The sequence below is a fragment of the Hibiscus syriacus genome, unplaced genomic scaffold (genome assembly GCF_006381635.1).
Source record: "Hibiscus syriacus cultivar Baekdansim isolate YM2019G1 unplaced genomic scaffold, ASM638163v2 tig00111129_pilon, whole genome shotgun sequence".
Taxonomy (NCBI): Eukaryota; Viridiplantae; Streptophyta; class Magnoliopsida; order Malvales; family Malvaceae; genus Hibiscus; species Hibiscus syriacus.
Window position 1 is genome coordinate 911,930 of NW_024062990.1, and position 22,877 is coordinate 934,806.

Genomic DNA, 22,877 nt, shown 5'->3' on the forward strand with positions numbered 1-22,877 from the left:
AGTATGTTGCTTCATCACATTTCACGACTTTTGTACCTTATGTCGAGCAAGATACGAGTGCACTATGTGTTATGTGCATGGGTAGATTTTAAAACCCTGGTGAATATCAATGAAAATCTGTATTCTTGATTGGTTTTAAGCCTAAGTGAAAATATTCTAATGCTTCTGTGTTTTCTTTCTTCCTCTTCTTTCATTGTCTCTGGTTTTGTTCCAGGATTGCAACAGCATGAAGTTTAAATCTTGTTATCTGCTGTGGCTTTCCATCGCATTCTCAGCTAGAATCAGCTCACATTTATCATCAAATGTAGGCTACTAGCAGTAATTTTCGCAATGCTAATATGAAAGAAGAATAAGTGAAGACTAAGGTAGTGAAAATATTGTGAAAAACTACTAGTTAAGACTTTAATTAGAATAAATGAGCATTTAAGTTAGTCTTTAATTCTTAGTGGAAATATTGTGAAATGATATAAACCACTAGTTAAGACTAAGGTAGTCTTTAATTCTTTATTGAAATGTAGTGTGATAGTGTCTAAGATTGATTCTATGAAGACTTGATATTTACGAATAGTGTGCCACCTCTCTTTCATAGAAACCTACATGGTACACTGTTCATTACTATGCTCACTATTCCAATTTTACAAAAATACTATGATAGGTTAAACTCTCTTTAAACTTAGTGCAGAAGTTAAAAGAGTATATATTAAATTGATTGAGTATAAATTAAATTGATAGAGTATAATGCCAAATTTAATTATAGTAAATAAATATATGATGATCTCTTTAAGGATAATATATTGAATATTATGAATGAAAAAGTGATAAACATTAGTGCTACTAAAGGATGATTTGTAGCCATTGAGTATACTCTTAAATAGAGGAAATGAAAGAAGTTGTCTAAGGAGTTGTTGAATCTCTTTATGAAATACTTGAAATAATTTTTTTTTGTTAACAAATTTAAAAACTCCAAATAGACATTGTCTAATATTCATAATTTCCTAAACTAATCCTATGAAGAGTTAGAAAAATAGAAATTCCTTTGAATGAGAAAAAATCATTGAGGACTAAAATGAGATATAAGAAATTTTGTAATTGTTTGAGAATATAATCATGTGTAAATAAAATTTGATTTTGTTAAAGTATAATTTTATGGTTAAAACTAATAACAAACTTTACTCAAGTATTAATGAGTAAATGTACAAGAGAATTTATTTACACTTTATCCAAGACGCTTATGGATTTATTTCTATCCTAATATTAGAAAAATGGGGGTGTCTTAAAATGATATTAAAGTGAGAGAGGAACCTAGTTGATCCACTTAGTAAAGGTTAAAGTTGAAAATTGGTTCTTGATTCGTTGAGGGGATAGGTCTGAAGCCCATTAGTTGAGGAATTAATGGTGGATGCCCAACTTTGTTATATAAGTTCAATGTGCTCAAACAAAGTCATGGAAATACTCATAGTGTAAATTTCTACCTACCTAACCCTATGATGAATAATTACTTGCACATGATGAGCTTAATTGCTCTTAATAATTCATAGCTCATGCTTTGGGTGGTCTTAGTGAGAAAGACTTGATGAATTTACCCATTTTGGTTGAATATATATTCTTAATAAGTTCATAACTCAATATTGAGTGGGTAGTCCTATTGCAAAGGACTAGATGAACTTACCGCTAGAAATGATGAGTTTTATTAAAACTCTTAATGAATTCAACCCAAGAGTTGGGTTCCTAGTGAGAAGTGTTGAACTATATTTTGATATAACAATTAAGGCAAATGTTTTTGGACTTGAATTGATTTTTCAAAGTTTTCAAAAATAATTCAAAGTTCTTAAAAGTGGATTTGAGCACAAAATGATTTTCACGTACAAAAAGTACCAATATTGTTCTTACAGTATCGATACCTTATGAACAGTATCGATACTGTTTATATGGTATCGATACCAAAGGTAAGGGAAGTATCGATACAATTGGTAGTATCGATACTACCAACATTGCTCAAATTCTAGAATGCAAAATAGGTATCGATACCCAAAGGGGTACCAATACTACTTTACATAGTAGTATCGATACCATGGTCACAATCGATACTGTCAGGCCCAACGGCTAGTAAGCTAGTTTTATTTAAATATTACAAAGGTAGTACCTATACTCCCTATAGGAGTACCGATACCCTCTTTATTGGGCAGTTTATTTTTGCAGAGAAAAATCCCCAAACGACTAGAAATCATTCTAACGGTTAGAAACAACACAACTTCATTCCAACATATAAATACAAGTTGAGGACACTTGAAGAAGGGTTAAAACACCTATCCAAGAAATCAAACACAAGAGAAGAGTTTTTCAATCTTATTTTATTTTTTTGTAAATATTTGTGTTTTAGTGAGCTAAATTTGTAAAAACCCTACCTTTGAAGGTTCTTTGTTTACAAAAAGTTCTTTGTTTGTAAATTTCTTAGTGAATTTGTTACGAAATCCTAAGTGAGGAGCTAGGTAGTGGAAGTAGACTTGGTTGATAAGTCGAACCACTATAATCCTTGTGTAAATTGTCTTATCTTTTACTCTCCTTACTCCCTAACAAATTGTTAATTCACCCCTTTACACTTTTTAAGCTCATCCTTGAGATGGTCCACGAAGAAGCTCTACCGATTCTCGACGCAACCAACAAGAAGATGGCTTCGACCTCCTACTCTTACTACATTGAAGACTCTCGACCAGTCAACCAACCACCTTACTTCAATGAAGAAATTTGGCTATTGGAAGAATATGATGATTCTCTTCATTCAAGTCAATGATCTAGGACCTTGGAACTCAATCATGAAGGGATTCTCCATTCCACCCGTGAGATAGATGCTTTGAGTGATGGAGAGAAAAAGAAGTTTCAACTCAATGCTAAGGCTATGCACATCCTCTTTTGTGCATTAGGCCCAAATGAATATGGAAGAGTCTTTTCTTGTTCCAATGCCAATGAGATATGGGATAAGCTCCAAGTCAATCATGAAGCAATACAAGAAAAAAAGGAGGTAGACATCGCCTTCAAATCCACCAATGAGAGTAACCAAGATTCAAATGAAGAGGTGGATGAAGATGATGATGAAGAAGAAGAGATGTCCAAGCTCTTCAAAAGATTCAAGAGATTCATGACTTCTAAGGAAGTGAAGTATGAATTGAGCAAGAAGAAGGGTCCCCCGATATGCTTCAATTGTCAAAGAACGGGGCATGTCAAGTATGAATGTCCCCTCCTAAAGAAGAAGTGATCATTCAAGAAAAAGGCATTTGTGGTAGCTTGGAGTGATGAAGATGAAGTAGCCAACCTATGCCTCATGGCCATCGAAGATGTAACACCCCCAACCCGTATCCGACCCGGATACGAGTCCGAAGTGTCACATTGACTTTTCAAACATTTATTCGTATAAAATAGTGAGTAATTTAAAAACTTGGATAACATTTAACTCATTCAAAACGTTTACAAAATATATCAGAGTTCATACAATTTATATCTTTAGACTACATGCCAACTACACTCTATATACCGTATATATATTTTCTGATCTGACAATTGGGTAAGGAGAACTGACCTGTCTTGCTCCTCTTAGCTCTTTACTCTTCTCACTTCTGTAACCTACGTGTGAAACAATCACACGCTAAGTCGTTGACTTAGTGAGGCATAAATCATATAATAAACTCTAACTCGTAATCATGCTTGAACAATTTCTACTAACATCACGTACAAGCACCATACCCACATATACATGTAATGATTCCTACTATGCACCTTTCATATAGATATATATATATTATCTTCTTTCCTATCATATCATATTATCTCCTTTCATATTTCTATTCTCTGTTCATATAATCCATTAAGCTCATATCATATATCTTATAGCATATACAATAATCACTAACACACATATATCATATACAGTACATTCCATGTTATCTCTTATTAGCCCATGTGCACCTGTGAGAACTGTAGATATGTGAGTCTATTGAGGTTGTGCACCACTATGCTGTCACCACAGCTCATATAAATGTCCCGAAGGACCAGTCCATAGATTCCGAAGAACCTAGGTAAACAGTCCATATGTCCCGAAGAACATAGGTAAACAGTCCATATGTCCTGAAGAACATAGGTAAACAGTCCATATGTCCCGAAGAACATAGGTAAACAGTCCATATGTCCCGAAGAACATAGGTAACCCTCGACCCTTGGCATGCCAACTATACCCCTAGCTCTCATATCACATAACATGGGCATTATCATTTATGACCGTTCACATTACTTATTCATATTCTTTCTCTTATAAACACATATCTTTTCTTTTCAGTCACGTATCACATGTACGTGTAATCCTTGATATCATAATCACATATTCCTTCTCTTCTATCACATATCAAATGTATGTGTAAGCACATATCTAATATCATATGTTGCATTTTCATGTAAGCATGTAAATCATGTAACATATAAACATACATCCATTTCTATGTACTAATGCACACAGAGTAATCATATAACATTATATAAATTACCTCTTACCATAGTAACTCTATCATTGACTCATCGCAAGCCAATGTTTGATCAATCACATAAGTACAATCTAAATTGCACTCACCTGGCCTCACTAGTCCCTTTCAATCTCTTATCTTCCCTTTTTATCGATCTTACTTGTCAATAATTCCGGAACTCGTTTAGGCTTTGAATCTACATAATTATACATTTTAAGACAATTATTAGATACCCACACCTTTTAATTGGATACTAGCAACTTAAACGAACTTATTAAACCAATATTAACATTTTCCTTTAGGGGGAATCGATTCCCTCCTGTGGGGGTATCGGTTCCCCTCTGGCATTCTGGAATTCTGTTGTTTGAAGGGGTACGGTTCCCCTTGAATGGGTACCGATTCCCCTTGCCCAGAAATCATATTTTTAGCTCGAAATCACTTCAATTTCTCTCAAACACTTCATATATCATCCCCTTTTCATTCTTAACTCTAGTACCATACTTAAACCAATCTATATTCATTTATTTCATCTTAAACCTTAGAATTCTATTCTCCATATAGAATTCAATAATCATATCAAATTTTTCATGTTATTCAAACATAATTCTAACACTTCTAACTTCTTAATCTCATAGATGACAAGTCAAATTCAACTTAAAATTCAACTTATCAATTCTATTTCAAGATTTGATCAAAAACTCAAAATCTTTAATCTCTCATATACCTTTCATCTGTTGTTTTAGAACAATTTAAACTTTCCTTAAGCTTAATTATCATCTAATAATCAAAACCCAACCTTGAATTGAACCAATAATCAACTAATGAAAAAACTTACCTTTGCCCTTGCTCTTACGGGAGGGGAAGAGAAAGGAATAAGAAGATGAAATGCTTTCATCTTCTCATGTTTTTATCTCTTAATAAAGGGATAAAATATCTTTCATGACAATTACCCTTTTGCCCTTTAATTCTTTAGATAATTACTAACAACTTTCAGAAAATATCCTCAAATAAATCATTGAACTATTCAAGTATTCTACTTTTATTATCAAATTCTGAAATTTACGATTTAGTCACTAACCCGTAGTTTGGGATGTTACAAATCTCCCCTCCTTTTAATAAAATTCGTCCTCGAATTTTCATTGCACACATTGATAAGAACATATCTTTGTTAAGCAGTTTCACTTATACAGAACCTCATTCTTTACCATCTCTTGTACTTTGTATTATTTTTCCTCAAAGCTCCCTTTAAAACTTATAAATACTATTCTCTTTGTCTTCATCATATCAATATGATCCAAATATCTAACCATATTCAAATCCAGAACATACTTGATTAACTCAATTTATCTTTCTTCCAATCTATAACTATCACCTTTACTATCACAGTTAGTAAATATCAACTGTTCAATCTAGGGCACGAGCCCTAATTAATTAATCATATATTTTTTTTCCCAACCATAATTATCTCAATAATAATTTACTTAACTTGTCAAATCCATATTCATTCTTAACTTTTCTATTACTCTTTCTTATACACAATACTATTTACACGTCTACTATTCCTTTTTACATATCATCTCTTCAATAATCTTTCGTGCTATCATAAACTTCACTTCATTACTTTAATTCTTTCATTACATTTTTCCTTATGCTTTTACATTCCTTTCATATCACTTATACTTTTCCTTCTTTATCCTTTTCAACTTTTCTATCAATCCTTAGTTTCCGTCAAACATACAAATCCTTTAACTTAATACGCTCACTATCACACTACTTTATTATTCAACTAATTTCTTTCAATCAAAACAAAACCTTCATCAAACTATCCATATATTTATTCTTCTCAATCAAAATAATTCATTCTCTATTTCCTTCACTTATCAAACCTTAATTCTCATTTGTCCATAATATAATTCCTTTGGTTCGAATTCAACCATTCCATTTACCTTTGTCTTATACCTAACTAAACCATATCATGTCCTTCATACTCTCATGCTATTTTATATCACATATATTTATCCTTAACTATCACTCCTTATCACATTTTCATGACTTTGATAGTCAACTTTACTTGCACAAACCTTATTCTTTATCATTCTTATACTTATGTTTTCTCACTTGTTTCAACAATCACCAGATTTCAATACTCATCTAATCCATTTCAAATACTTTTTCTGCTTCGATTACATAACTTCTAACAGGGCTTTTAACCCAATTCACAAGGTTGTCTTTAACCTTGACTTATTATCAATTAACTCATTGATTAATCTTCCATATCATACCCTACTGCTTTAGTCTGACTGACTCTCATCTAATTCGATTCTTGACAGAGAATACAACTAATTCATATCGGGTTTAAAGTTGAAAATCAGAATCTCTATCTTTCTTTAATGGTGCTTAACTATATAAAGCACTAATTCTCTTAATCATATGAGATTTTTGTTCTCCAATCTTTTCATTCTGAGCTCTTTATAAACTTTAACGCGATTAATAATTTCTTGAAATAAGAAAAATTTCGAAACCAGTAACACTCTTTTAATTTAAGGCGCAAGCCCTAAACAACCAATCACATGTTCTTACTTATCCTTTCTAATCAAAATCAACTCAACAATAAATCTGTTTAACTTATTAAACTTATACTCATACACATGCACGTATAATTCCCTTGCTTCAAGCTCATATATTCGAGCTTATTTGTTTTATGAACTGATCATTCATGTACTTATTCTTGAACTCTTCTACAAATGATAACCACATCACTTGATCTTTTAACATTCTTATGGTGACATTTGTTCACCATACTTTAGCTTGACCACATAGTAACGAAACTACTCAATTTAACTTCTCCACTTTGGAGAAATGACAATCTTCTAACATTATCTTCCTACCATTTGATCAATTTTCCGCAACAATGGAACATTTCTCACATTCACCCTTGAACTCGGGTGTTCTCAACTCTTTTCAATACATTCATTCTATGAATTATTGAAGTATAAAATTAAAATATATCATAATATCATTCCATATCATGAAACATTCTCTAATCTTGTACAGGCACGCCCTGAGGTTTTTCGCTATTCTCCCTGCCTGGCCAGGGCAGGTGAATGCTATTACCTGCAGTCTATTGCCTTGTGCTTCACTTTAGAAGCTCTCATATATTCATGTACTAATATCATTTCTTCTATCACATATAACATGTGCATATGATCATCCAATTCATATAATTAACATATGTCATTTGCATATGTTCACATATCATCTATCACATAAACATATATATCTCATAAATCATCATCATGTATTCACTTATCTTATATAACATAACAATTTAACTCTATTTACAAGACAGTATACTCCTTACACTATCAGATCAGAAATTTTTTTTTTTTCACTTTATGTTGGCATGTATACTTTTTAAAGCACTTTTGACTTCATTTTTAGCCTAGAATCGGCTAAACCGTAGCTCTGATACCATTAAATGTAACACCCCCAACCCGTATCCGACCCGGATACGAGTCCGAAGTGTCACATTGACTTTTCAAACATTTATTCGTAAAAATAGTGAGTAATTTAAAAACTTGGATAACATTTAACTCATTCAAAACGTTTACAAAATATCAGAGTTCATACAATTTATATCTTTAGACTACATGCCAACTACACTCTATATACCGTACATATATTTCTGATCTGACAATTGGGTAAGGAGAACTGACCTATCTTGCTCCTCTTAGCTCTTTACTCTTCTCACTTCTGTAACCTACGTGTGAAACAATCACACGCTAAGTCGTTGACTTAGTGAGGCATAAATCATATAATAAAACTCTAACTCGTAATCATGCTTGAACAATTTCTACTAACATATCACGTACAAGCACCATACCCACATATACATGTAATGATTCCTAATATGCACCTTTCATATAGATATATATATATAATTATCTTCTTTCCTATCATTATCATATTATCACCTTTCATATTTCTATTCTCTTGTTCATATAATCCATTAAGCTCATATCATATATTTATAGCATATACAATAATCACTAACACACATATATCATATACAGTACATTCCATGTTATCTCTTATTAGCCCATGTGCACCTGTGAGAACTGTAGATATGTGAGTCTATTGAGGTTGTGCACCACTATACTGTCACCACAGCTCATATAAATGTCCCGAATGACCAGTCCATAGATTCCGAAGAACCTAGGTAAACAGTCCATATGTCCCGAAGAACATAGGTAAACAATCCATATGTCCCGAAGAACATAGGTAAACAGTCCATATGTCCCGAAGAACATAGGTAAACAGTCCATATGTCCCGAAGAACATAGGTAACCCTCGACCCTTGGCATGCCAACTATACCCCTAGCTCTCATATCACATAACATGGGCATTATCATTTATGACCGTTCACATTACTTATTCATATTGTTTCTCTTATAAACACATATCTTTTCTTTTCAGTCACGTATCACATGTACGTGTAATCCTTGATATCATAATCACATATTCCTTCTCTTCTATCACATATCAAATGTATGTGTAAGCACATATCTAATATCATATGTTGCATTTTCATGTAAGCATGTAAATCATGTAACATATAAACATACATCCATTTCTATGTACTAATGCACACAGAGTAATCACATAACATTATATAAATTACCTCTTACCATAGTAACTCTATCATTGACTCATCGCAAGCCAATGTTTGATCAATCACATAAGTACAATCTAAATTGCACTCACCTGGCCTCACTAGTCCCTTTCAATCTCTTATCTTCCCTTTTTATCGATCTTACTTGTCAATGATTCCGGAACTCGTTTAGGCTTTGAATCTACATAATTATACATTTTAAGACAATTATTAGATACTCACACCTTTTAATTGGATACTAGCAACTTAAACGAACTTATTAAACCAATATTAATATTTTCCTTTAGGGGGAATCGATTCCCTCCTGTGGGGGTATCGGTTCCCCTCTGGCATTCTGGAATTCTGTCGTTTGAAGGGGTATCGGTTCCCCTTGAATGGGTACCGATTCCCCTTGCCCAGAAATCATATTTTTAGCTCGAAAATCACTTCAATTTCTCTCAAACACTTCATATATCATCCCCTTTTCATTCTTAACTCTAGTACACATACTTAAACCAATCTATATTCATTTATTTCATCTTAAACCTTAGAATTCTATTCTCCATATAGAATTCAATAATCATATCAAATTTTTCATGTTATTCAAACATAATTCTAACACTTCTAACTTCTTAATCTCATAGATGACAAGTCAAATTCAACTTAAAATTCAACTTATCAATTCTATTTCAAGATTTGATTCAAGAACTCAAAATCTTTAATCTCTCATATACCTTTCATCTTGTTGTTTTAGAACAATTTAAACTTTCCTTAAGCTTAATTATCATCTAATAATCAAAACCCAACCTTGAATTGAACCAATAATCAACTAATGAAAAAACTTACCTTTGCCCTTGCTCTTACGGGAGGGGAAGAGAAAGGAATAAGAAGATGAAATGCTTTCATCTTCTCATGTTTTTATCTCTTAATAAAGGGATAAAATATCTTTCATGACAAATTACCCTTTTGCCCTTTAATTCTTTAGATAATTACTAACAACTTTCAGAAAATATCCTCAAATAAATCATTGAACTATTCAAGTATTCTACTTTTATTATCAAATTCTGAAATTTACGATTTAGTCACTAACCCGTAGTTTGGGATGTTACAGAAGAAGATTCAATGGTATTTTCTAAATCAAATGATTTAAATTCACATTCTTTTGATGAGTTACAAAATGCTTATAATGAGTTGTATTTGGAATTTGAGACCATGAATTCCAAATATAAGAAATTAATTTCAAAACTTAAAGTTGAAAATGATTTGGTTTTGAAAACAAAAGTTGATTTTGAAAATTAAAATGAATCTTTGAAAAATGATTTAGAGCTTTCAAAAGTCAAAATCAATGATTTAGAAAAAGAAAAATTTGATTTGAAGGTTAAGCTTGAGAGCTTAACAAAAGAAAAAGAATTAATTTCTAAAAACAACTTATTATGTTTAAAACTGGCAAAATGCTCACATTGCTATTTTCATGGTCATATGGAACATGTTTGTCCTATAAAGAAAATAAAATCTTTTAAAATTAAACAAGTATGGGTTCCTAAGGGAACAAGGGGCATTGAAACTAACGTTCAAGGATCCAAAGAAATTTGGATACCAAAATCTACTTAAATGTCTCTTGTAGGTGTGTGGGAGCAATGATGATGAAAATGAAGAAATCAAGATGCTCTAGCCACACTCAAAAAGGAATGGGTAACCTCTAAGCTTAAAAGTTTTTTTTTTGCATAATTGGTTGCTCATTTGGTTTATGCATGCATGAGGTTTTGAACTTAAATGATTTTGTGTTGATTTTCTATCTCATGTAAGTCAAAAAGGTGTTATGATGAACATTTTAAAGTTTTGAATGAATTGTTTTTCATAATTTTTAGTTCATCATAATGAACTTGGGTCAAAATTGAGTTTAAATGCTAATGATATCTCTCTAACAATTGATATCAATTTTTCAAATGCTTTGATTTTAAATTTTTTTAAGTTTTTGACCTAAATTTAAATGTTTATGCATGTAATTTAAAAATGCAAATGATATCTCTCTAACAATTGATATCAAATTTTTCAAATGAATAACATTTTTGGAAAGCTTTATGCATATGCACTTAACTTCAACATTTGGTATTGCATAAAGTATTTTAGACTTGGAGTGATGAAGATGACTCCAATGATGAAGATGAAGTAGCCAACCTATGCCTCATGGCCATCGAATAAGATTCAATGGTATTTTCTAACTCAAATGATTTAAATTCACATTCTTTTGATGAGTTACAAGATGCTTATAATGAGCTGTATTTGGAATTTGAGACCATGAATTCCAAATATAAGAAATTAATTTCAAAACTTAAAGTTGAAAATGATTTGGTTTTGAAAACAAAAGTTGATTTTGAAAATTAAAATGAATCTTTGAAAAATGATTTAGAGCTTTCAAAAGTCAAAATCAATGATTTAGAAAAAGAAAAATTTGATTTGAAGGTTAAGCTTGAGAGCTTAACAAAAGAAAAAGAATTAATTTCTAAAAACAACTTATTATGTTTAAAAATGGCAAAATGCTCACATTGCCATTTTCATGGTCATATGGAACATGTTTGTCCTATAAAGAAAATAAAAACTTTTAAAATTAAACAAGTATGGGTTCCTAAGGGAACAAGGGGCATTGAAACTAACGTTCAAGGATCCAAAGAAATTTGGATACCAAAATCTACTTAAATGTCTCTTGTAGGTGTGTGTGAGCAATGGTGATGAAAATGAAGAAATCAAGATGCTCTAGCCACACTCAAAAAGGAATGGGTAACCTCTAAGCTTAAAAGTTTTTTTTTTATTTTTGCATAATTGGTTGCTCATTTGGTTTATGCATGCATGAGGTTTTGAACTTAAATGATTTTGTATTGATTTTCTATCTCATGTATGTCAAAAAAGTGTTATGATGAACATTTTAAAATTTTGAATGATTTTTTTCCATAATTTTTAGTTCATCATAATGAACTTGGGTCAAAATTGAGTTTAAATGCTAATGATATCTCTCTAACAATTGATATCAATTTTTTAAATGCTTTGATTTTAAATATTTTTAAGTTTTTGACCTAAATTTAAATGTTTATGCATGTAATTTAAAAATGCAAATGATATCTCTCTAACAATTGATATCAAAATTTTCAAATGCATAACATTTTTGGAAAGCTTTATGCATATGCACTTAACTTCAACATTTGGTATTGCATAAAGTATTTTAGACTTGGATATATTGAATTTCATGTGCTACTAACATGTTTGTTATTCTTTGTTGAAATTCAAATTTTTTAAGTATCAAGCTTTTAAAGTCAAATTTTTGTTTGGAATGCACTATTTGAGGAGGAGCCCTTTAATTTTTCAAATGTTTTTATTGTTAAGTTTATCATTTACTCTCCAATGTTATTTTAGAACATTAAAGTTGAATTATTTTTTATATAACAACAAAAGGGGAGAAGTATGGTTTGAAAAATTCAATTTCTTAATGAAAAAAGGGGGAGCTGAACATTTTCATACATTTTAAAACATTTGGTATCTTTTTCATTAAATATTTTATTAAGGGGGAGTTTTGCCAAATACAATTTTTCAAATATTTTGTTATGAAAGGGGAGATTGTTGAACTATATTTTGATATAACAATTAAGGCAAATGTTTTTGGACTTGAATTAAATTTATTCAAAGTTTTCAAAAATAATTCAAAGTCCTTAAAAGTGGATTTAAGCACAAAATGATTTTCACGTACAAGAAGTACCGATACTGTTCTTACAATATCGATACCTTATGAACAATACCGATAGTATTCATATGGTATCGATACCAAAGGTAAGGGAAGTATTGATACTCAATTGGTAGTATCGATACTACCAGCATTGCTCAAATTCCAGAATGAAAAATAGGTATTGATACCCAAAGGGGTACTAATACTACTTTACATAGTAGTATCGGTATCATGGTCACAATATTGATACCGTCAGGCCCAACAGCTAGTAACGACTAGTTTTTTTTTAATATTACAAAGGTAGTACTGATACCCTCTGTATTGGACATTTTATTCTTACAGAGAAAACATCCCCAACGGCTAGAAACGACCACAACTTCACTCAACATATAAATACAAGTTGATGACACTTGAAGAAGGGTTAAAACACCTATCCAAGCAATCAAACATAAGAAGAGTTTTCTAATCTTATTTATTTCTCTTGTAAATATTTGTGTTTTTAGTGAGCTAAATTTGTAAACACCCTATCTTTGAGAGGTTTCTTTGTTTTCATTTCTTTCTTTTATTGTAAAAGGGGATTGGTTCTATCTTAGCCAAGTGAAAATATAGGGAGTGTAAATGTTATCTCTTTGTCCTTGAAAAAGAAAGAACAAATTAGTAAATTTGTTAGAAAATCCTAAGTGAGAAGCTTAGGTAGTGGAAGTAGACTTGGTTTATAAGTCGAACCACTATAAATCCTTGTGTCAATTGTCTTGTCTTTTACTCTCTTTACTCCCTAAATAAATTATTGCCAATTTACCCCCTTTGCACTTTTTCGGTTGTTCGAATTGAGTCTCTTCGATCCTAACAAAAAGAACATTGAATTCATCGATTAATGAGGTTGAATATTTATTCTTAATGATTTCTTATCCCAGAGTTTGAGGTGTTCATTTAAAAATTGAACTTGAATAAATTCACCATACCTATTGTGAGGATGAACTATTGAAAAAGCTCTTAATTATTTCATAGCACTACTTGGGTGGTATATATTGAGATAAACTTGATGAAATAACCTACATAAGTGAGGAGGATTAGCCACATTCTATGAAAAATATTGGGTTATTTTTCTATTACACTTATTAGAATCCTAAGGAAAGAGAGATAAACATATATATAGTATTATATATATACTCTTTTTAGACACATCCAGGACTTTGGTGGATGAAGGGGTTAGTTGTGTGTTATGTGTTCACCCTAATCTTAGAAAGTTCAAGATTCGTTCACTTATCTAAGAGAAGAATTACTCATCATCACTATGTACTAGTTCTCGACATGTTCACTAGTGCTTAAGCAACTAATCTCGCTATTTCTGTTCTTGTGTTTTAACTTAATTACTCTCATTTTTACGAAAGAATTCTTTCGCATTAGTGGGGGAATGTTGGTAATGCTCAAAGTGTAACATATTTCTAAATGCCATTTAATTCTATGTTTAATAGAATTAAATTGTTCTTTGAAAATGATGTTAGTGGACAATTTTCATTCTTTTTGAGATATCCTAAGCAATTTGTGTATGCTTTGAAACACTATTTGGAAATTTTCCTTGTGCATTGTTTTTGAGTCGAGAGAAGAGCAGTACCACTAAAGTCTACTCCATCTTTCGGGTGTACAGAATTTAGAGAGCCATGTTAACCTCGGGGGGCCATTCGTCCATTGTAGCAATTTCATACATCGGGACGAACTAGCTTCTAAGATAGTGGATTTACCATGACACGACTATCGTTCTATTTAATTAGTTTTATTTAATATTTCCAGTTGGTGTTAATGCCTCGCTTTACAACAGTCTATTTTTTCAACACTCAATACTAAAAATCCCCCTTAAACCCTCCAATAGTTTTACACCATTATCCATGTAGCTGTTTTGTAACACCCCAAAAATTATGGTATCAAATTTTAGTCTATTCATATACTATTAAATATCATTTTTAATATCACATATTTGGTTTGCCTCTCATAATTTTTTTAATAGAAATCGCTAGTATTATTAAAAAAGTGAAAATATCCAAAATTACAATTGGAGTTTACAACTATCATCGTAAACTAAATACATAATTTGGACATTTTCCTATAATATTGAAACTAGTCATGTTAGATCATATAAGGATCATACATGAAAAAGGTTAAAAACCCAATCAAAAGACTCATACAAAAATATATACGAACAAATCTGACTACATCGATAAATGAACCACAAAAGAGAATAAAACTATTGAAAGACCACATAGAACCACAAATCAGAACCAAGTGTTGCGAGAAACTATCCACGAACTCAAAATCACACATCCATATTCAATCTAAAGGTTCGTAGTAAGGAATATCAACAAGATTTCAAATAAAACACCATCTTGATTAGTTGTGGCATCGTCAACTCTAACCTTGAGAAAACATAAATAAAAGAACGGCCAAACAACTGAGAAAAAATGAAAAATGTGCCACAAAGACAGAGATGAATGTACCACAAAGGCAAAATTATTATTATTAAAAAAACTAAAAAAAAAAGAGTAAAGAAAATCGACGATCAGCAACCATCTCCAAAATCGATACCGTCGTTGGCTAAACAAAATCAAGGGAAAAATTGATATGAACTATAAAAAAAGACAAACCCAAAGCAAAAAATAAAAAAATAAAAATTGGAGGGGGATTCTCTCATAATTCTAAAGCTAAGACTTATTCTCTATTTATATAATAACAAATTTAGTCATCGACAATTTTTATCTCAATACACTTGATTATCAAGTAATTATCCTCCACTAGAATTATAATAAAATGTAATTTAATTATTAACTAGAATTTAAGTGAATATGTATTTATGAATGAATTGGTTTTTTTGACATTATTTATTTATCTATTTCAAATTTCAAAATGGTGAGTTTTAATTTGGATGATATCACTTACTTGACCATACTTTTAGAACTATAAAGGGTGTTACATGGTGAGCTTGCCTTAGAGCTGTAAAGATGATGTTCTTTATCACAATATAACTCGGATGAAAAGTTTGTTATTTTGGTGGAGGTTTGAACCTTTGAAATTGAGGAAGGATAGGTTAGATGAAAGAGGAGGAAGAAGAAAGCAAAGAGAGTAGCTCATGCAATTAAATGTCTCAACTTGTGATTAAGTTAAACATTAGGATATAACTTGAATTTCATTCAACAATGGTAGCATTGAATTTTAATTGTATGGCTCAGGTTGCGTAATTTTCCTATTGCCTTGTAATGCTTTGTGTGTCCACGTCCCATTACCAATTCAAATATCCTCCCTGCTTTTGCGAAAAAGTTAAAACAAAACAGACCACCTCATTCGTCATACATACTTGCACTGCACATGAAAAGGGTAAATCCTTAATTGCCAGAACTATAACCCATGAAAACATGTATAAATATATCAGGTTCATGATATACAGATAAGCTTCATCAAAATAAAATATTATAGAACTAACTTGCCATTAAATATAGAGAAAATAACCTCAGTGACCAAAAATGCCTTATAATATACGATTTTAACCAACTTTTTTTGGATTTGCCAAAATGACCAACTAAATCGCAATGTGATCGATAATTCGCAACGCGATTTCCGGTATCGCAAATCAGTTTTCAGATTCACAACGCGAACATCGACTATCGCAACGCGATTTTCCAAATTCGTTGCGATAGTCCAAGTTCGCGTTGCGATTTCTTCCAAATTCGTTGCGATAGTCCAAGTTCGTGTTGCGATAGTCAAAGTTCACGTTGCGATTTATTCCAAATTCGTTGCGATAGTCCAAGTTCGCGTTGCGATAGTCGAAGTTCGAGTTGCGATTTATTCCAAGTTCGCGTTGCGATAGTCCAAGTTCGCGTTGCGATAGTCGAAGTTCACGTTGCGATTTATTCCAAGTTCGCGTTGCGATAGTCCAAAATCGCAACGACTGGTGGTATTGCATTTGTTTCTTAAGAATTTTCTCTAAAAAGATAGTATTCGCGCGGACGTGTTGAAGACACGTACGACCACGACCACGACCACGACCACGACCCGACCCGAGACGAGACGAGACGAGACGAGACGAGACAGACGGCGGCGACGGCGGCGCGCGAGAGTCTCCCTTGTTCTCTATCACTCAACAAGGAAGTGAGAAAGCCAAGCCTTAAATACCATTCCCAATAGTGTTTTCAATACTATGTGGGATTGAGCATTACCAACACTTGTTCCCAATACTATGTGGGATTGAGCCTTAAATAGTGATATTATTTGTGAATTATAGTTAATGACTTTAGTATTTGTATGAAAAGTATTTGTGGTTCGTTTAGTTTTCATGCAATTCTAATTTATTTTCAATTGATTGTAATTGCACGATAACAAATTTTTTTATTCTCGCGAGTGATGCAATTTTTTTTGAACGTTTTGCTTAAAATTGCAATAATCGCGATTGATTGTATATTGACTTTTAATTATGACATATTTAATCGTATAATACTAATACAATTGGTTGATGATTCAGTTGTTTTAAGGTGCATGATTGTTAATTGTTTCCTGAATAATCACATAGTATTGGAAACAAGTGTTGGTAATGCTCAATCCCACATAGTATTGGAAACACTATTGGGAATGATATTTAAGACTTGGCTTTCCCACTTCCTTGTTGAGTGATAGAGAACAAGGGGGACTCTCGCGCGCCGCCGCCGTCCGTCTCGTCTCGTCTCGTGGTCGTGGTCGTGGTCATACGTGTCTTCGACACGTCCGCGCGAATACTATCTTTTTAGAGAAAATTCTTAAGAAACAAATGTAATACCACCAGTCGTTGCGATTTTGGACTATCGCAACGAATTTGTAATAAATCGCAACGCGAACTTGGACTATCGCAACAAATTTGGAATAAATCGCAACGCGAACTTGGACTATCGCAACGAATTTGGAAAATCGCAACGCGAACTTCGACTATCGCAACGTGAACTTGGACTATCATAATGCAATAGTCGAAGTTCGCGTTGCGAATCTAAAAACTGATTTGCGATACCGGAGATCGCGTTGTGAATTATCGATCGCATTGCGATTTAGTTAGTCATTTTGGCAAATCCAAAAAAAATTGGTTAAAATCGTATATTATAAGACATTTTTAGTCACTGAAATTATTCTCTTAAATATAAACCACCTATTTGAATGTGGGATATAGATAATTAATATCACTCCATATATCACATCATATATATTTGGAACAACACATAATCATACGTTAAGTGCATAAATTTATAAAAATTTAAAATGATGAAGATAAATGATCAAAAAATATTTAAATAATATAAAAATTTAGAAATTTTAAAAGATGATTGTTTATATCAACACCAATCCATCATTATAATATGTCGTATAAGCATAATATTAATAAAAAAATTATGATTAATGAGATTAGTTCAAGTGATAAATAACTTGATATCACTTAATCATGTTTCAAGTTTGAGTCTTTGTGTATGTAAACAAAAATCTATGCTTAGAGACTTACCTATCAAAATCAAGTATACAATGCGAGTCGGTATGGATTAATAAGGGCAAAGCCCTTAAAACAAAAACAAATTAAGATGATTTTCATACACTGACCACTCACCTAATATGCAGACGTTTTCGAACTCAACGTTTCACTAAGGACTCGTACGTAGCTTTCAAACTGTATAAACTATAAACTTGATATCATCTGTTGGATTTGGTCAGTCTAATTATATGGGAAATTTGGAACAGGATCTTATTATTTTTCTACATAGCCGGCCCTTTGTTCAATTATATAATCATATTGGACCATGAAAATCTAATCATGTTGCACTATTGAATCTTGAGGGCTCCCTTCGAAAGCAATGAAGCACCAACTTTTACAGGCTAAACGTTATTTCAAGCTTAAATTTTCCTGTGTTATACCTTATTTCCAGCTATGTCGACCAAATAAACCTTCCAAGTTGCCGCGGTGATTTTCTACAGTGAGTCATAAGTCATCTGGCTATTCGGACCTCAGCTTCCCCGCACCGCAGCCGGATTTCTCTTTTTCCAAACACCATTTGTCACCAAAGATAGCTTCAGTTGACTGCGGATGCCGAGCAAGATCATACAGAACCCAATATTTATCCCCGGACGTTAGCTTTGAGTCAACTCGGTTGCAGAAGACGGAGAAAGCTCACAGTTCTAAACTTCAATAGGAAGGAAAAGAAGAAGGTGAAAGTAAATGCAATGGCGACTGTGTCGTCAACTGACAGTGGATGTTTTAGTAGCGAATTAGGTGGCGAAGATGAAGAGACTGAAACTCTAATTTCTAATTCAAGAAGCTTCTCTGACGGTTCATCTTTTGAGTTGGATCAATCGTTGGCCGAGGAAGACTCTCCCGTGGAAATCAAGAGGAACAAGAAAAAAGTTAACGGTAAGAAGATGAAGAGACTAAGAAGCTTTGGGTCAAAGAAATACAAAGGATCGTTAGCAGAGAAAAACTCCATGGAGAGGTTCTATTCTGAAAAGGACGATGATGATACCGCCGTGCAAGGCGGAGCGGAGGAGAAGAAATCGGAAGATCCTTATAAAGACTTCAAGAGATCGATGCTGGAAATGATAATGGAGAAACAGATGTTTGAAGCAAGAGATTTTGTAATCTGGAGGGGTTCTATAAAACTATCTCTGAAATGCATGTAAAGGCGAGTCTTCCCCTATGTGAAACAGACCAAGCAATAAAAACAAAAAAGAGATTTTGAAGGCATTCCCGTTTCTTTGACAATAGCCTGTTTTTCTTCTTCTTTGATTTCGAAATAAAATAAAGTAATAAAACGGAAGAGGAGTAGTTGGTTTTACCTTAGGGGTGTGAGCGCCTCGTCGAAGTCGTCGTCGTTGGAGCGGCGGGAAGTCGAGGGGTCATGCTCAGTTTTAGAGGGTTTAGTAGTTGTTTTGGGATTTATTGTTTCAAATATGAGTTTAAGAGGAGAGTAGAAGGTGTTAGGCTCATTTTTGGTTGGGTTTTAGCTCGAACAACCTCTGTTGATGGTAGTCGAAGGGGGAGCACCACCGATGTACGGTGGCCGGACTTGGATTTCGATCTCTAGTGAGCATCAGCCGACCAAATGGAGGGAGGGTTGAGAGAAAAGAAAACAGAAAGGGTAAGGTTCATTTTTGTTGGGGAAACCATGCCTGAGTCCCCCTAATTTCAGCGTGTTTTCAAGTTTTGGTCTTTTCATCCTTTAATTTTTATTATTTCGATTCCAACACATTAATTTCACAAGTTCTCATTCTAATTCACTAACTTATCTCGAACCAAATCCCCTAACATTTAATTTTCTTGCAAATTTATCCTTTATGCACTTTACATAGCAGTTTAAATTTATGTCCTTTATCTTCTTTATTTATATTTCAGTACCTTTTTATTTATTCTTTGCAATTTACTTTCAGTCTTTTTATTATTTAATACTTTAACCATTACAATATTTTATCTATGTCCATGTAGTTTATGTAATTCAAATTTTGGCCTGGAATATTTTATGATCGCATTTTGGTCACTTTATACATGTTCACGCACTGCATTGTGTAAATATATGTTATGATTCTAATTACTTGTACATATAAGTAGTAAAAGCACTTTAAGTCTCATCTTTTTAATTTTATTTGATCTTCTTTTTGAATTATTTCATTTATTTATTTAATTTAAATTTAAGACTTTGTTTCTTATTTTAAATTTTTTTACTTAATTTTAATTATTTCTTATTTAATTATTTCCAAGTTTGTTTAAATTTACTTAAAGGTAACCCATTTTTAAAGAATCCATTTCTTTTCCTTTCCTAATTTATGGATTGACTTTTTCTTTCTTATTTTGTTTAAATTGATGGCAAATGTTTCTTTTAATTATACCTTTTTTTATTTGTTTTTCTAGAAATAAACTTAATCTAAAGCTTCATCTAGCCATATGTCCAGTTGGGTCATTTAAGTCTTTCTGTAGCAGTGGCACGATTGATTCGAGTGGTTCCATCAAAATTATTGTTTTAACAATAAGGTCCCATACAAGTTCTTCCATGTTACATTTTTTAATATATTTTGTTTCTTACTAATTTGATATTTTCCTTTTAGTTTATTTTAACGTTTTATGTGCTTTTTGGACTTATGTTTTAAGTTTTACCATTTATAAATTCATTATTTTTTCTTTTTAATTTGAGTTTGTATTTTTTATGTTTTATTAATTGAACCTTCGGATAGTTTTTTCACTTTAGGTTAAACCCTTAGATTTAGATTTGGCATATTGTAGTCCTTTAAATTATATTAATTAGATGAATTTCTAATTAGGTCCATACCTTTATACTCAAGGTTCTGAATTAATTATTTGATCCAATGATTGGTTAAAATTAATTATGATTAATATTAGAGCCTTTATTTTTAGATTTAGTCCTCTAGGTCCTTTAAATTTCATAATCTGACACCTTAAGTTAAAGAGAAACCTTAATTAACCCACCTAGCATAACTAGGTTATATAATTAATTGTTTGATTGCATTTTGATTTTAAAAAATAATAAGACAATTTTAATTTATCAATGAATTAATAGTGTATTCTCCACGTTATGCTTAGGCGGTGACCACAAGTAATTTTCGAAGTAAAATAACATCCTTTTTAAAATCCTATATCATGATTTCTTAATCTTTTAAGACAATGTTTATTTATTAGGATCAATAAAAAAGTTTTCGCATTAAATGTCCTAGGGTGATCATTATCGTCTTAGCAAATTGATATCATTTTTCAAAATTTTCATAAATAATGATTTTTAATCAAAATTTTCAATTTTAAAATATAGAGTAATTGACTATGTACCAATTTCTGGGTGCTGTGGGCATGGACGAAACCAGGGGAAGGCAAATGGAGCCTTGGTCCCCTTCAATTATATTTTTAATTATTAATTAATATAGAAAAATATATATTTTTTAAAAAATAAATAAAGAAAAATTTATGAGGCCCCCTCTATTAAAAAATTGTATTTACAGAAAATAAAAAAAATTGTATTTTAACCTCCGCTATAATAAACTATTCCTAGTTTCGCCGTTGGCTATAGGGATTAATCATTCCCCACACGTAAACGACTTATGAACTTGATTTCTTATTTTCGTAGACCAAAATTTAGTATAATTGATAAAAATAATTTTTTTTATTAAAATTACATAATTTTAAGTGTTACGATCGCACCTTAAAAACAATCGGTGACGACTCCTAACTTTTCATAAAAAACCTATTATTTTTCTAAACGTCGAACCATTCTTACAAACTTTTCATTTTAAATCTTTTCAAAAATCCATCATCGTAACTAATCGACTTTTCCCCAAAGGACCGATTGCGACATTTATTTATGAATTGTTCAAAACTTGAAATAAAATACATTCGTTAGTATCAAATTTAAAATATTCCATATTCATTCAACTTTTAAAACTCCACTTTAATAAGTTAAAAAATCAAATAAGATTTGTATTAATAACATTATACATTCATGTTCGACATTATTTTAAGTCAAATAATTTTTTTAATAAAAAATCAAATAATATCTTAATTATGTATATAAGAATACTTATAAAATTATATTATTTGTAATTTTATTTTCATATATTATAACATTAATTCATGTATGACATTATTTCTTAGGTACTTTCAATTATTATGCATATATATATACTGTAAAATAAACTATATATTACGGACGATAAGTTTCAGGAATGTGGATAAAATGTTGAGCATTAGTATACCATTAACTAAGGATACTTTACAAAATTAATTCAAAAGTTTTATTTCAATTTGACAGAAGAGACCTATCTTATTATTATTATATATCCACCTTATGAAAGCACGCGCACACACGTATATCTCTTTCATTTGCATTTTCCAAAGACTAAATCCACAAGTGACAAGCATCAATACTTCAATAGAAACCAATAAAATAAATTTCATTCTATGAGGTTTCCCCAAACCTGCAAAAACCTAAAGGAAAGATGAAACAAATCTGTC

General features: G+C 31.7%; 1 protein-coding gene across 1 annotated transcript; it reads left to right on the forward strand.

The window, feature by feature from the left end:
- The first annotated feature begins 18,940 nt into the window (after window positions 1-18,940).
- Window positions 18,941-19,546, forward strand: LOC120154414 (transcription repressor OFP8-like). Its single transcript, XM_039166171.1, has one exon. It carries the CDS (start codon window positions 19,094-19,096, stop codon window positions 19,544-19,546), a length of 453 nt encoding a protein of 150 aa, XP_039022102.1. The 5' UTR covers window positions 18,941-19,093.
- Window positions 19,547-22,877: the final 3,331 nt, after the last annotated feature.